We start from the raw sequence: 16824 nt of genomic DNA on the forward strand, positions 1-16824 counted from the left end.
TATCTGTAAAATCAAAACATGTATGTTTATTGTTATTAATCTAAAGGGACGTGTTTAGTGTTACTATGCAATTTGAAATACAATTAAATATCTTTATAGCCTACAGTTCCTCACTAACTTTATAATGTCGATTATCACCTGATAATTCAATGTAAAATGTTTGTTGTATGAATATTATTATTGTTGATTTCTAGATAGGTAATGTGATAATGTAGGAAGACAAAACTGTATCATTCAATATTACATCAATTAAATGTTTTGGCACACACACACACACACACACACACACACACACACACACACACATGGTTTTGTTTTTATATGAGACAGACAAACAGAAAGATAGATAGATAGATAGATGGATGGATGGATGGATGGATGGGTGGGTGGGTGGGTTGATGGATGGATGGATGGATGGATGGATGGATGGATGGATGGATGGATAGATAGATAGATAGATAGATAGATAGATAGATAGATAGATAGATAGATAGATAGATAGATAGATAGATAGATCGAGAGCTGTTATACTTTAGATAGATGTTATTTAATAGACTTTCAGATTCTAGATCAAGTATTATTAGCACATCGGAATGTCGACTGGAGTTTGATCATTATCAATTAGTTGTTTGGCTGTAGATGAATTTTCATCTGTTTTTAATTTATTATCCTGAAATGCTTAAATATTTATAATGTTCAAAGAATAAACATTAAACGAGATGCTATATTCTATCTGATGACCCTCCGGTCTGTGTTCTGTATTGTTTGAGAGTTACTGAGGAAATCAGAGAGTTTCTAGTGAGATATAAATCTAATAATGTCATAATAATAATAATAAACTCGCGGTTCTTTTGTTCTGCTTTTTCTTCCACTCTTCTCTTCCGCTCCTCCGCGTCTCCAGGCGGCGCTGCAGCACGTTTCCCGCTCGAAAGGCGCGCCGCTCCTGCTTCTGAGCTGCCGGTAAAACATGGAAAGTAAAATATTCTGTAAAACATGTGCAACTTTTATTGCAGTTTATTGTCAAACTTACCTACAATATGTGACTGAATAAGAGCTAAATGTTAAGCTTGATCTTAAAATTATACTCTGAAGTGTTGTTTAGATTTAAACTGCTGCCTTATCAGTCCGCATCCGAAAGATGCAGAACTCCAGTCCGTGTTTACCGGAAGCGCTCGAGTGTAAACAAACTCAACGTTCATAACGAGGAGACGCGCTTCATCCTCAGGTAAACTCTCACAAACATCATTTATGATCAATATTAGCTCTCTACATCGGTATAAACTGTTCAGAAGCTGCTCGATTGCATTAATAGCGTGGGTTCAGTTGATTCTGAGTAATGAGTAAGTCATTTACTGTGTTTATTGCCTCATGACAGTCGATGATTGAGGAGTTTTCGGTTAAACCATCAAGATATACATGAATAAACTGACTTTATTCACATATTATTGGTTCATTTAGTTATAAAGAAGCTTTATTTGGTAATACAATTATTAAAAACTTGATGCAAAAACTAATTTCCAACTGAAATCACACATTTGGTCTTTTTAGTAAGGTGAATGTAAAACACTGGCGTTTAACTACTGCATTAACCTGTTTATTTACACTATAGAGGAATATCATGATGTATGCTGTCGATTGAAGATTTTATACCTGTTAATATAAGTATTTCTGACATCTGAAACATTCACACACATCAGCTCTGAAATGGTGACAGTGTAATATCCTATAAAACATTTGACAGATATAATGTGTATCTTTAATATAATTATATACATAAATTAAGTGTATTTTGATGATCTTGGAGCATTTTGCAATGTTCTGTTCTCTTGCTGATTATTTGATTCATCATGATTTGTGTCAGAATCTTTAATAGTTTTCTAATCTGTGTTTGTTTAAGAGTTATGGAGAGTTATGAAGACTTCATACAGAGATGTTATAATAGTAATAATGATGATGATGCTGAAGATGAGCCACACACACCTCTAACTACTTCATCTCTGATTGTGTTTCATGGAGCTTGTATTCTTCCTCCTGTGGTAAGAAAATCATTATATTTATATAAACTCATACACACACTTTTATGTCAACAGTCGGATTTGTAATGTTTGTAATGAATTTTAAGGCTCAAAAAGCCTGCATTTGCTTGAACTAAAGTACAGCAAAATCAGTAAAAATGTTGAATATTTTTACTATTTAAAATATCAGTTTTCTATGTACATTTATATTAAAATGTAATTTATTTTGGGGATTTCAAAGCTGAATTTTTAGACAAGTTTATATAGCATATTTCATACACAATGGTAATTCAAAGTGCTTTAGATAAACAAGAATAAAAGATACAAGAAAATAAAAATTATTACTAACAGATAAAAACATTTTAGGCTCTGGAAAGGCGCTATATAAATAAAACTTATCATGATTATTATTATAAAAATGTGTTAAGGCTGGTTATAAAGGAATGAAAGCCATGGTGGGATCTGTCTGATGTAGCACAGTGCTTATTCAGTAAAGGCACAGCTAAACTGATGAGTTTTAGCATAATTTCTCCAGTCATATGATCCTTCAGAAATTATTTTATTGTTAATTTGATGATCAGTCTTTTTTTAATTATTTTTGTAAACATTTTATTATATTAAAAATTTATTAACAGCGAAGTAATTGTTTCAGGGTTTTTTTTATGAATAGAAAGCTCAAAAAGTCAGTAAAACAATACAAATAAATTAACATTATACACTACACCATTCGATAGGCAGTGCAGTGTATAATAACAAGAGGCTCAACACATTAAAAACCTTACTGCTGTGAAGTGTTGCGATAGTGTAGATGTGTGTGTGTGTACGCTGATGTGTGTGTGTTGTGTTGACCAGCTGAATGAGCAGCAGAGAGTCGAGATGAGGACATTGAGAGACACAGCAGTCAGTCTGATGACGATGAAGAGGAGGAAGAGGGGAGAGGAAGAGTCTCAGTCCAGCGTGAGTTCGCTTGCAGCCTTCATCATGCATTACGTTACTTTTCCTCAACCTGACTGAGGCTTGATCTCTGTCAGAACTTGCAGGGCTTTGTCATCTTTGTTTATTAGTGTAGCTCTGCAATAAACAGCACATTGCATAACCTTGTTACCTGTATAACCAGCAAGAAGGTCTCTGGTTTAAGTCTGGGCTGGGTCAGTTGGTGTTTCTGTGTGGAGTTTGCATGTTCTCCCCGTGTTGGTGTGGGTTTCCTCCGGGTGCTCCGGTTTCCCCCACAGTCCAAACACATGCACTATAGGGGAACTGATCAACTACACTGACCGTAGTGTATGAGTGTGTGTGTGAATGAGAGTGTATGGGTGTTTCCCAGTCCTGGGTTGCAGCTGGAAGGGCATCCACTGTGTAAAACATATGCTTGAATAGTTGGCGGTTCATTCCGCTGTGGCGACCCCTTTAATAGAGACTAAACTGAAAATAAAATGATTGAGTGAATATGAGTATATCCATTTGGTCGTCACGTCTCTTGTTTCTGTGTGTTTTCAGTTTGCAGACGTGACCATCAGCCATGCTGAACAGAACACCACCATCACAGACAGTGACATCATCACCTCGGCTCCTCCCGCTTTGCTCACATGTCACCCTCTGACATCAACAGCTCATGATGACCGATCAGCCAATCAGCTGCGAGCTTCTCCAGAGGACCAATCACTGGACAGCACCCAGATCACGGTCCTGTTTGAGGGCGTAGGTCACAAGAACGACAGGTCACATGATGCGCTTGACAGCCAGACGGCGATGATGTCATCAGGGTACGTAACCAATGACAACACAGACCTCAGCTGGATGGAGGCAGCCGCTGTTCGCTCCCAGCTGACTGCCACAGGAAGTGACATCATCAGCCACGCTCCAGTAGATGGAGCAATCCTAGAAGCGGAAGCTGACGAGGTTTCACCTCTAAAAATGGCCGATGACCTTACAGACGCTGATGAAGGCCCGTATCGCATGAGTCTTCAAAACCTCCTGAAGAAATCCCAAGAGTACCGGCGGCGGCAGCGTCTCCTGCGCACGCAAGCTAAAGCGCTGAAGCCGTCCGCAGACGAGCACAGCCTGTCAGACAAAGAGAACGAGGAGCTTCCCACACACATCTGGAAGACGGAGCTCAGGAAAGCCAGAGAGAAGAAGAAGGAGAAAGCAGATCTTATACACACAGACGTCTTCAACCAAACCAACACACACACCGCTAATCATGAAGACATCAGCGCTGTGTTTACTGCACTTCCTGTTCCAGCTAAACCTCTGTATGGCTCCAGAATGAAGCCGCTCAGTGTGTCCAGATCACACTTAGCAGTGGACGATAAGTATGCAAATATCCCCACGCCGCAGTTCTGCTCGAGCCCGGTGCGCTGTAAGAAAGGAGGCGGGGCTTCTGCTCACGTTCAGAAAGCTTCGAGCAGATCTGATCTGAGATCAGTGAATGATGGAGGATTAATGCAGACACAGCAGATCACTCAGCTGGAGCTCAACCTGTCCAGCCTCAAAACTCTGATCTCAGACCTGGAGTCCACACTCACGCTCTCACACGCCGACCAATCAGACAGCCCGGCTCATAACTGCGTCAAACGAATCGTCACGTTCGGTGGAGCAGTCCAGCAGGAGGTCATCGCAGGGGATTGTGGGATTGAGATGCAGACCTCGCCTGTGGGCGTCCTCACCGATAACAGTAATCAGAGAACACATGCTGATGGTGAAGGGAGCTCTCTGATTGGCTCCTCTTATGATGTCGACGCCCCCTCCAGCTTGTGGAGTCAGCTGACCCCTGAGGTCGGAGGTCACGAGGGCGTGTCCCGGGTCAAGCGGAGGCTGCTGATGAATGAGGAGACGCACTGCAGCCCGAGCACAGGTACAGCAGTGCCACATGATGATCACTGAAATATTACAGCCTACTGATGTGTTCTGATGTGATGTCTGACTGTTGTAGCTGTGTAATAACTCTGATCATTCAGCGGAGTGATATGGAGCTGTAATGCGCTCTAAACCTGCCGGAACTACTTTAGCTGTGCCTTTATCTGACAATATTCTAACACCTGAGAGTGACCATCAGCCAATCAGAATCCAGCAGTCAATGAAAATAATTGATGACATCAGAATTATTTAAGCATTTAGACTTGCATACTCCACCCCTCAAAAGCCACACCCACTTTACAGCTTCCAATCAACAGCTGACTCTAAAATCAAACTCCACACGAGATGTTTTCTTTTGATAATCTGTTTGGTTCCGATGTGGATCACTGACGGAACTAAAGACGTGCAACTGTATGTGATGTTCAGTGATGAAACACTCTCTTCTATTCAGCAGTTCTGCAGACGCAGGAGGACCACGTCACATTTCTGATGGAGGAAGAGCGCAGACAGCAGCAGGAACTACTGCAGGTGAGCATCAATGTACCGTTTAATTAGTGCAAACTAGCTTGGAAGCACATGAATAAATGAGCAAAGTAGCATTTTGGTGAACTGTGCCTTTAAAAGTGGAAATGTGGATAGTTCACACAAAAATAAAACTTAAAACTTAATCACCCTCAAGTACTTTCAAAGGTTGTCAATATGGCTGAAAACCCAAATAAATGTTTTTTTAATATATACAAAGCTGTAATTATGTTAGAATTACAAAGGCGGTAATTAATATTACAGAAAAAAGTGCTGTATTACCTGCAGTGCCCACAAGAGTGTACAAGCAGCAACCCTTCACTCTGCCTTGTGAAGCTAATAGAGGAATGATTGAAACTGCATTTCATCGACTGGCCACTGGGGGCAGGCATCAAAACTGAGCACTCTTAATAATAATAATAATTCCTTACATTTATGTAGCGCTTTTCTGGGCAATCAAAGCGCTTTACACAATGGGGGGGGGATCTCCTCATCCACCACCAGTGTGCAACATCCACCTGGATGACGCGACGGCAGCTATTTTGCACCAGACCGCACACCACACACCAGCTGATTGGTGGAGAGGAGACAGTGATGAAGCCAATTGAATATGGGGAGGGTTAGGAGGCCATGATGTACAGAGGCCAGTGGGCAGATTTGGCCAGGATGCCAGGGTTAAACCCCTACTCATTTTCAAAAGGACATCCTGGGATTTTTAACGACCACAGAGAGTCGGGACCTCGGTTTAACGTCTCATCCGAAAGACGGCGCTCACTGAGCAGTATAGCTTCCCCATCACTATACTGGGGCATTAGGACCCACACAGACCACAGGTTGGGCGCCCCCTGCTGGCCTCACTAACACCACTTCCGGCAGCAACCTAGCTTTTCCATGTGGTCTCCCATCCAGGTACTGACCGGGCACAGCCTTGCTTAGCTTCAGTGGGCAACCATGTGAGAGTTGCAGAGAGCTAGCTGCCGGCATCTTCCATTGAGTTCAATGTTAAAATGTTTTACAGTCTGGTTCAATAACAGATTTGGGTGTATATAGCTAATATTACCCTACGTCAACTGTCGGGGGTCAATTTGGTTTTGTAACTCGCTTGTTTATTCCCAGAGATGGGTTGAGGCTGGAAGGGCATCCTCTGCGTAAAAACTTGCTGGATAAGTTGGCAGTTCATACCGCTGTGGCGACCCCGTATTAATAAATGGATTAAGCAGACAAGAAAATGAATGAACTCACCTGTTTAATTTATATTGAGCTTTAAATTTAATTCGTGTGACAGCTTGATCTCTCCTGCTCGCCGTCACATCACCTCAGCTGATTCTGGCTGATTCTAAATTGCTGTATTTATCATATTTGTGGTTTTGTTTTATGTGGCTTTACACAGTCTACTGCCATTTGAGATTATATCTTACAATTATCAGATGAAATGGCATGCTGTGCTCGTAACTGTGCTCACAAACTATTCAAGTCTGACTTCTATTTTCTTAGTGAGTGAAATTCTTACGTCATGTTATCTACAGTATAAATGTATTTGTTTTATTTTAGATCATTTATTGATTATTTATAGTTTTATTTAGAACTTGAATTCTCTAGCTCTGCCCATGCCCCGCCTCTTTGTCCATTTTCGGTTACCCCTGATTGATGCGTGGACAAATTAGCTATGGTTTGCCCCGCCCACTTGTAGCTTCATTTGTGCTCTTCGGAAACACACACACACACACACACACACACACACACACACACACACACTACTTGCATATTTTTTAGCCTGGTATTTTTATTTTTATTTTTAATAAATTTGAATACTCAATTCACAAATAAACATACTATGAAAGTCACTGGTTTCCTGCATTTTTCATAATATCTACTTTAGTGTTCAACATGAAAAAGAAACTCAGACAGGTTTGGAACAAGCAAGCAGAGAGTAAATGATGGCAGAATTGTAATTTTGGGGGAGCTGTCCCTTTAAATATATCCCTGATTAAAGATAGTGATTGGTTGGGGTCAGTAATGATTCATTCTCCGGTCAGACTCTCCTTGGACTCGGCAGAAATAAATATGAATATTGTTTCATTGCTGGCTACTGTAGAGAGCGTCCTCACGAGTGTCTCCTTCAGGTCCTGTAGCCGCCGGTGTCCCGAAGTCATTAATTACTGTGTGAAATGTATGCGCTCTCGAGGCTTTAATGAACACACACTGTTTTACATGAGCCTGTGTGTGTGTGTGTGTGTGTGTGTGTGTGTGTGTGTGTGTGTGTGTGTGTGTGTGTGTGTGTGTGTGTGTTCACTTAGAGAATTCAGTCATTCGCTGATATGAAGAGTCTGAGCATCATCTGTGCAGATATTCAGAAACATGCTCAGTGAACATGCTTGTTTATCTGAGACTCAATGCTGAAGTCAGATATTCTGCTGTGGTCATGTGTGTTACGTGCCGGAGCGGCTGCCTTTGTTTTGGTCTCTTTAACCCGCCCAATGCCAGTTCAGCCAATTATATTTCAGCACTGCGGGTTGCCAGATGGTGGAAAACAGCGCATATCATTCATTCAGTCAGGAAGACTCTCCAAGCATGCGACTGTGACTGAAATGCGCCCTCTGGTGGACAGTAGCAGACTCTGTAGTGAGACGCAGATTCAGAGTTCCACATGAGGTGATTAATTAGCTGATGATATAAATATCAGGAGTGTGAACATTAGGTGAGCAGGTCACATTGTAACCCCGTGTCCTAACAACACGCTACATGATGAGATACACAGTGATGAGCAGTTTGGCTGTTTGCAGCAGGAGAAACAGGACAGAAATGTAAACACAGACATTCAGCAGCACAGAATAGAGCACTCACTGCACTCCAGCACAACACTGAGCTTTATACTCTAATGAACACAGATTAAAGCTCTTGAACATGATTAAATGCAGATGCTGGATCACTGATATGTGTTGGTTTGCAGTTCTGAAGTTCAGTGTCAGACGCTTTATTGTATTCTGCAGATCTGAGCTGAACTGTCTGCTGCTGCTGTCAGTAGTGTGCTGATAAATGTCCTGTCAGACTCACATCATCAGCATTTAACACTGAATACAGCACATGAGCTGAACCTGAACATTCTCCGTTTTCTGTTGTTCAGCTGTGAGAAACTGAAGCTGTTTCTGATATATCAGTTTAACACTCTCAGTCCTCTGCAGAGCTCATTTTCACATTGAAATCAGTGAAGTCATGTGATGTGACGTTTGCAGCATGTGATGGTGTTCTCGATTTATTAAAGTGTCGTAGATTCATTTATGCTTTTAAAAGTGTGAAAGAGCCTCGGCCTCATGCTTAAAAATGGAAGGGCATCCGCTGTGTAAAACATACTGGAATAGTTGGTGGTTCATTCCGCTGTGGCGACCCCTGATGAATAAAGAGACGAAGCTGAAAGAAAATGAACGAACATTTATATAAATATAAGCAGATCTCTTCACCTTCATGTGACCTTTTATTGAACCCTCTCTCTCTCTCTCTTTAAAATATATAAGAGCTGTTTGAATATAAGAGAGTTCTTAATTGTTGCTGTATTTTGTGTTTTGACTGTTCATCAGATCAGAGTCGTCTTATAGAGCAGAGCTTTATTTCCACATCTAGAAGACTGTGCTGAATCTGTCTGCTCTGCTCTGTGTTTCCATCTAAGATAAACCTGTTTTAGCTGAGCTGATTCTATTATTTCTGCTGGATTTGTGTGTGTGTGTGTGTGTGTGTGTGTGTGTGTGTGTGTGTGTGTGTGTGTGTGTGTGTGTGTCAGTCTCTAGCGGTGCGGTACCAGTTTCTGCGGAGTGTGTCCTTCCCGTGTCCCAGTGCAGCCTCACGTCTGGAGGACACGCCGACCTCCATCCTCGCCTCATCTGTCTGCACACACACTGAGCTCACAGACGCCCAGGTAACACACACACACACACACACACACCTGATGAACAGCACACACTCACCTGATTAATAGCACACACCTGATGAACAACACACACACAACACACACACACACTGAGCTCATAGACGTGCATGTAACACACACACACACCTGATTAATTGCACACACCTGATGAACAACACACACTGAGCTCACAGATGGTAACACTCAGTCTCACACACTCACACGATGAGCAACATTCACAGATGTGCACAAATTTGTGTGTGTGTGTGTGTGTGTCTGTCTGGCTGTGTGCATGTACAGATGTTGTGGCTCCCTCTGCTGGCTGCAAAGGTGAAGTGTGTGTGCATGTGTGTGTTATTTATCCTGTGTGTGTGTGTGTGTTTGTGTCTGTTATTAAATGTCTGTGTGTGTGTGCATGTGTTGTGTCTCCCTCTACTGGCAACAGCTGTGAAGTATATGTGTGTTATTAGTCTGTGTGTATGTGTGTGTGTTATTAATTGTTGTGTGTTTGTTATTAAATGTGTGTGTGTGTGTGTGTGTGTGTGTGTGGGTTGTGGCCATGAGGTTTTGTTTTCCGTGTGAATATATGCAGATGTTGTGTCTCCCTCTACTGGCCGCAGTGGTGATGTGTGTGTTATTAATGACGTGTGTGTGTGTGTGTGTGCGCGCGCGCAGGTGTTGTGTCTGGCTGCAGTGGTGAAGGGTTTTCTGACTCGTCGTCTCCTGCGCACTGAACGCGTCTCTCACATCATCAGGACCATCAAGGTGGATCTGCTGCTGCTCTTCACACATCATCATCACTCCACTGATGCTCAAACACAGATGATGATGATGCTTGATTTTGTCTTCATCTTTATTTGACACTTTTATTTGATATAACGCTCTACAGTGATGTATTAGTGCAGAGACATTAGATTCATCAGCACTGACGACTAAACTGGCGAGTGCAGATCATGTCATGGCTGAGGAAACACACACATGTCAATCATACTCAGACAATCACTCTGTGCAACTAACTGAAGATGATTTACTTTATTATTAACTTTATTAGCTGTTATTCACAGCCTGTGCTGCATGTTGTGTTGTGTTGTGTTGTGTGCACAGATGTTGATGTGTGTGTGGTGTTGTTGTGTTTCAGGACACACAGATGTTCCTGCAGTCGTTCCAGTCGTCTGTCAGCTGCAGGAATGATGTGATGCTGCAAGAGCGCGTCACACTGCAGGTCAGAGACCACACACACACACACACACACACATGTAAGAACCCACACGCATGCACATACACATGTTGATGGTGTCCCTCTCTCTCTCTCTCTCTCTGTGTGTGTGTGTGTGTGTGTAGCTGCGTTCTGCTCGTCTGGAGCTCCACCAGCTGATGTTCATCTCCAGCTCTTGTGAACAGATGCAGATGATCCGACAGGACCGAGAGCTGAGGCGAGAGCGCAGAACACACACGCACGTGAGCGCTGCATCTACTGCGTCTGTCTTCTACATGAACTACTGTGATATTAGTCATACACACACACACACACACACACAGTGTGACGTCTCTTCTGTACAGCAAAGACTGCACAGATCTGACAGAGTTCAACTCTTAAATGAGGGATTTCTCTGTCGATATATGTTCAAATCTCATTTCTTCCTCTGAACTTTAGCATCGTTTCTTCAGTCAAACTGATGCAACTTTTATTATTTACAAGAAAAGAAAATGTAATTAAAAGTTTTACATCAATTAAACTCAATTTATACAAATTCTAAATTATTTCAGATTAGACCGTGCACTTTATTCTGTTTTACAGTTTTAACATGTATATATGCTTCTTTAAAATTACATTCGTTTAACATATATTTTAGCACATCGAAAGTGATTAAATGACGTGTCTTTTGATTAAAAGCTTCATGCAAAGGATCAGGAATTGATCGTGCACAGCAAAAACAGCCGTTATCCAGCACATGCACCGCTCTCATGCCACACTTCTGAGGGGAAATTCATGTCTGAGTGCTGCTTTAAATAAAATAAAATGACTAAAAGCAGATTAAAGACTTTACATGTCAAATAAAACATTCACAAAGGTGTATCTTACGCAGAAACACCAATCGACGGCGCTGCTTTCAGTTTCCAAATCATCAAGCAGATTTAGATAATCTAATTCTTCGCCATCGCGCTTCATCTTTCACCGTGGTTTTTACTGTAATTTGATGCTTTTTTTGCAGTGCACTGTGTTCTGTGTCCTGATTGGCTGTAGAGCAGTGTTAATCCAGGTCTCCTGAACAGTACAGGATGCGTTCAGTTTGCCAGATTAACATTACTCTTTGCCCGTTAGCTGTGTGAGTTCCAACAAGGATGCAAAATGTCCACAGCAAGACCATCATAAAGGGGGTCACACACTGGATGCGCCACGCCACGCAGTGTCATGCAGTTTATAAATGTAAACATGAGTTATATTAGGATACGCACACCAGCACATCTTATTGAACTTCATTTATTTTCATCACCAGTTATCAGTTTCTCAGTTTATGATGCATTTCTGAAACAGGAGATGAGCCCCTGCTCTAATGCGCCACCTGGCTGGAGAAAGACTCAAAGATTAATGTAGATTAATGTGGATAATCCCGAGATTAATGTAGAGTAAAGAAATGAATCTATGCCCAGCTATAATAGATATATATATATTTCTATAATTATAGGTGGGCATAGATTAATTCTGGAGAGTTTTTGTCTTTTGTTTATTGTGTGTTTGTGTTCAGTCATGGGGATTATCTGTGTTTCAGCCCAAAGGGAAGCTGTCTCTGTCTGACGCCACCAGAAAAGCCCTGGAGCGCAAGAAACTGCTCCTGTGAGTCTCAATATATATATCTGTATATATCTCATATTCAATAATCAGCATATCCTGATGATCAACATGCACAGTGCTGACATCACGAGCACTGCAATATGCGTAACAGCTGATTTATTCACACAACATTTAGACATTAATCTGGCCTGACATTAAACAAGATTACTTTATTGCTTTTGTTCATGAACTCTTCACAGAAAAGGTTCATTTATTAACAATTCATTTAAATAAAGTCAGTGTAATGACGACTACACAAGCATTTAGTAATCTTAGATGATGTAGACGGTGCTTTTAAAGATCATTTGGTGATATTTGAGCTGAATTTATCCGCTAAAAAGCATTTGAAAGTGTTTACGTGTGGATTGCTGTAGCAAAGTAATGCTCTACCACTCTGAGTTTACCTAATGTAAATGAATAAATAAATGTTGCTGAGCTATATCTGTCCAAGCACATGTGGAATCTACATTTTAGGCTTTCGTATGATTTAGTTTTTCATTAATGCTTTGTTTAGACTGTAATATTATGCTTTATGAGTATCATAAACGCTCCCACAGGCTGTAGAGGGACAGTAAATGTGTTTTAATATTTTACTCTTCTCACATAACAACAAACAACGGTGGTAAAATATGGATTTACATTGATATACAGTCTGTCCTGATTAGATTAGAGTTTTGTGGTAAAGGTAATGTGTGTAAACTTATTTGGCACTACAGGTCCATATCAAGATCATTCCTGAAGCTTTCATCATGGTATCGAGTATTAATCACTGCAAAAACATGTGTGTGTGTGTGCAGGATGCAGCAGAGGTCAGCTGACAGGAAGCGGTTATCTCCATCCACTGAGGAAAAGTGGAAACTGGTGCCAAAAATCTGCCGCGTCTCCAAGAAGAAAACGCCGACACGCGGAGCTCCATCCCATTTTTATTGACCTTTATTTAGTGTTTTTATTTATGATGTTTTTATGGCAGCGCTGCCTTCACTGCTCACTGGTTTTCTGTTGTTGCACACTTTAATAAACGGTGCTAATCACTGCTGTGTTTCCGCATTTTGTCATCAAACTGTTTTCCTCTGATGTGGATGTGAGAATTGTAGGAAAGTTACTTTTAAAGAAACCCACTACAATCTTGCGTTACTTTAACACATTCCGTAACTTCATTCTTACATTTGTTGCGCGGTTTGCAACGTTGATAAACTCAAAAGTCGTACACATATTAGGGTTTTTGTGTGTGTTTGCATAAAACTACATGAATAATGTGGTTTATGTTTACAATATGCACCAATTTTTAGCCATAAACTTTTCCACGATAAAAAGTTCAAATTTTTAAGTTTTTGACCCGATTTTTTTTTTTAACTTTTTAAAACTTTTAAAGTCGTTTTTTTTTTTTTTTTTTTTTTACGGAAAGTTGGATGGCTCAAAAACTCAAAAATTTGAACTTTTAACATGGAAAAGTCGTTTTTTTTACGGAAAGTCGGACGGGTCAAAAACTCAAAAATTTGAACTTTTAACATGGAAAAGTCGTTTTTTTTACGGAAAGTCGGAAGGGTCAAAAACTCAAAAATTTGAACTTTTAACATGGAAAAGTCGTTTTTTTACGGAAAGTCGGAAGGGTCAAAAACTCAAAAATGTGAACTTTTAACATGGAAAAGTCGTTTTTTTATGGAAAGTCGGAAGGGTCAAAAACTCAAAAATGTGAACTTTTAACATGGAAAAGTCGTTTTTTTTACGGAAAGTCGGAAGGGTCAAAAACTCAAATGTGAACTTTTAACATGGAAAAGTCGTTTTTTTATGGAAAGTCGGAAGGGTCAAAAACTCAATAATGTGAACTTTTAACATGGAAAAGTCGTTTTTTTACGGAAAGTCGGAAGGGTCAAAAACTCAAAAATGTGAACTTTTAACATGGAAAAGTCGTTTTTTTATGGAAAGTCGGAAGGGTCAAAAACTCAAAAATGTGAACTTTTAACATGGAAAAGTCGTTTTTTTACGGAAAGTCGGAAGGGTCAAAAACTCAAATGTGAACTTTTAACATGGAAAAGTCGTTTTTTTTACGGAAAGTCGGAAGGGTCAAAAACTCAATAATTTGAACTTTTAACATGGAAAAGTCGGACGGGTCATAAACTAGTGAATTAAAAGTAAAAATCTCCTTTTCCATGTTGAAAGTTGGTCCAGTTTTTGACCCATCTGGGTTTCCATATCAGCTGTTTCTGCATGTAAAGGGTTCCGTGTTGCAGGAGCGTGTCGTCATGCTCCACATTAGCTCTGTGTGTATGTACGTTTCAGCAGCAGGTCTCAGTTAAGCACACTTCAGAAGCAGGAACAGGCCGCGGTGTCGCGCTGCTCTGCATTCAGAATGGAGCAGTTTTAGTTTTCATGTTTCAGACTCATTTAACTGAACTGATCTGTCTGTTAAAGATGTCGGCGAGCTGCTAGAGAAGCCTGACTGATGGAGGCATCTCCAGTTATTATGAAGCCAGAAGCGCTGTAAGAGAAGAAGGAGACAGCAGAGCTCTTTTTAAAACATCTGTATATTTGCCGTAGTTTAATGCGTACATATTCTTTATTTAAATAATCTAAATACAATCTGTGATGTTGATCGGTCATTTACACACAGCTGCTGACGCTGCTCCTCCAGTCCACAACCGCAGGAAATCCACCAATAAATAGAGGCCGACGCTCCGCACGCGTGACCGCATGATCATGTGACGACACACACACACGCATGTTTCTCAGGCTGGACACACAGAACACACACGAGACCAGGACCAACAACACACACACACACACACACACACACACACACAGCGCTCATATTTCCCCCAGATTGTGCCGTGAGTCTCGTCTGAAGCTCCAGAATAATCAGAATAATGATGAAGTAATGGCATGTTCCTGTGTGAGCATCATCTACAGTCTGACAATAATCTGGGCAGTGGAGCTGCTGAGCAGATCTTCATTGTGATCCAGATTTACGGCTGTGCAGTAGTGTAAAGGCTCTCGATGATTTATTCAACATTTGACACTGTTATTCCCCGTCACCTGATGGGTCAGTAGGTGCGGCGTCTCTCGCTGATGTTCTCCGCTCATCATGCAGACTCAGACTCTCTGCAGTGAAATATGAGCTCTGAATCAGACGCCACCGCCGTTTCCTGTCTGAGCCGTCAATCATGTGATGTCAGCTGGAAGGGGCGTGTCCAAACACACTGTCCACCAATGAAGTCACACAGTGATGGCGTTTCCCTGGAAACCTTCAGCTCCCAAATAAAAATAAAGAGTTTTAATCCAAATCCCAGAATCCCCGGCGAGAGGAAGATGATGATGATGATGAAGAGCGACTGTGTGTTCAGCAGAGGAGCTGCTCAGACCAGACCTGCAGACCACTGATCAACAGCAGGGGGCGCGCACACACACACACACGCTACAGCAGATGAACACACACAGACACACATACAACCCCACACACACTACAGCAGATGAACACACACACACACACACACACACACACACACACAACCAAACACACACACACACACACAACCAAACACGCACGCACTCACAACCACATACAAACGCACACCCAGTACAGCAGATTTACACACACACACACACACAACCACACTGCAGCAGATTCAAACACAACCACACACACCACACACACACACACACACACACACACATACAACCCCACTACAGCATGAACACACACAACCACACAAACACACTACAGCATGAACACACACAACCACACATGCACACACACACATACAACCCCACTACAGCAGATAAACACACAAACACACACGCGCACAACCACACTACAGCAGATAAACACACACACGCACACAACCACGCACAGTAGACACACACTCATACTACAGCAGATCAACACACACACACACACACACACACACACGAGCACAAACATAAGCACTCTCACACTTGTGCACACATTATCACACACATTTATTACTGTAACACACACTCATGCATCTCACAGACACAATCACACACTCTCTTACACACACACACCTGAGCGTGTGGAGGAGGGGCTGCAAGGCATTATGGGATGTGTGTGTGTGTGTGCGCGCGCGCGCACGAGTCGTCACATGAAGGCTCCAGTCACTGGTGTCCATGAGTGAGCCGCCGCGTCTCTCGTCCAATCAGAGCGCAGACAGAGGGCGGGGCGTGTGGTCATGTGACGTTGATCTCCAGCTGGTGGTGGTCCGCGGCGGGCAGGACCCTCACCTGTCGGCTCTGCGTGCTGCTGAACACCTGAGCGGGGCCCAGAGCCTGCCGGCGGGGCATGGGGAGCCCCCGGGGCCCGTCACTGCTGCTGCACACACTGCTGCGGCTACGCACACTCGCAGAGTCACACTCGTCCACACCGCGCTCCACCACCGACACACTGTCGCTCTCCACACACGAGTCTGCAGAGACACACACACACACACACACACACACACATTACTGCCCGCACAGTGCTGTTAACACTGACTGCTGTAGTAAATCTCCTGCTGGACACGCTCACTACACAGAGCAGACCAGAGTGCTGACGATACGGAGATCACGCGCTGCGTCAGGGTCTTCATAGTAAACGCAGGGTCTCTGCAGACGTCATCTTGTCAAACTGAAGACTTTAAGAGCTTTTAAGAGCATTAAGTATTAATGTAAGATCTACATCACGATATTAAACACACACACAA

The 16824-nt window shown here is 42.1% G+C and overlaps 2 protein-coding genes across 8 annotated transcripts in view; one reads left to right on the forward strand and one right to left on the reverse strand.

Moving 5' to 3' along the window:
- The first annotated feature begins 1174 nt into the window (after positions 1 to 1174).
- Positions 1175 to 13160, forward strand: cp110 (centriolar coiled-coil protein 110). Of its 4 annotated transcripts, none has more exons than XM_087274216.1 (11): positions 1175 to 1340; positions 1898 to 2036; positions 2868 to 2972; positions 3513 to 4869; positions 5323 to 5399; positions 9169 to 9303; positions 9970 to 10059; positions 10433 to 10516; positions 10636 to 10752; positions 12066 to 12130; positions 12925 to 13160. In XM_087274216.1, exons 1-11 carry the CDS (start codon positions 1249 to 1251, stop codon positions 13055 to 13057), a joined length of 2394 nt encoding a protein of 797 aa, XP_087130342.1. In that variant the 5' UTR covers positions 1175 to 1248; the 3' UTR covers positions 13058 to 13160. The 4 variants fall into 4 exon arrangements, with proteins under 4 accessions (XP_087130342.1, XP_087130343.1, XP_087130340.1 ...); XM_087274217.1 differs by having other exon boundaries at positions 5326 to 5399; XM_087274214.1 differs by having other exon boundaries at positions 1175 to 1225.
- A 1476-nt stretch (positions 13161 to 14636) lies between these two features.
- trappc10 (trafficking protein particle complex subunit 10) overlaps positions 14637 to 16824 on the reverse strand; it is a 33317-nt gene continuing 31129 nt past the window's right edge. For 2 of the 4 annotated variants that reach the window (XR_015502873.1, XR_015502875.1), the window contains 2 exons: positions 15899 to 16548; positions 14637 to 15842 (listed from right to left, as the gene is read on the reverse strand). Coding sequence is in view for 1 of the 4 variants with exons in the window: in XM_087274152.1 (XP_087130278.1) it covers positions 16313 to 16548 (236 nt within the window). In the remaining 3 variants the exon portion in view is untranslated. Of the gene's footprint in view, positions 16549 to 16824 lie in introns of all 4 variants that reach the window. The other 2 variants (XR_015502874.1, XM_087274152.1) reach the window with 2 other exon arrangements.

This window comes from Danio rerio, chromosome 11, assembly GCF_052040795.2.
Source record: "Danio rerio strain M-AB ecotype USA chromosome 11, GRCz13ab, whole genome shotgun sequence".
NCBI lineage: Eukaryota > Metazoa > Chordata > Actinopteri > Cypriniformes > Danionidae > Danio > Danio rerio.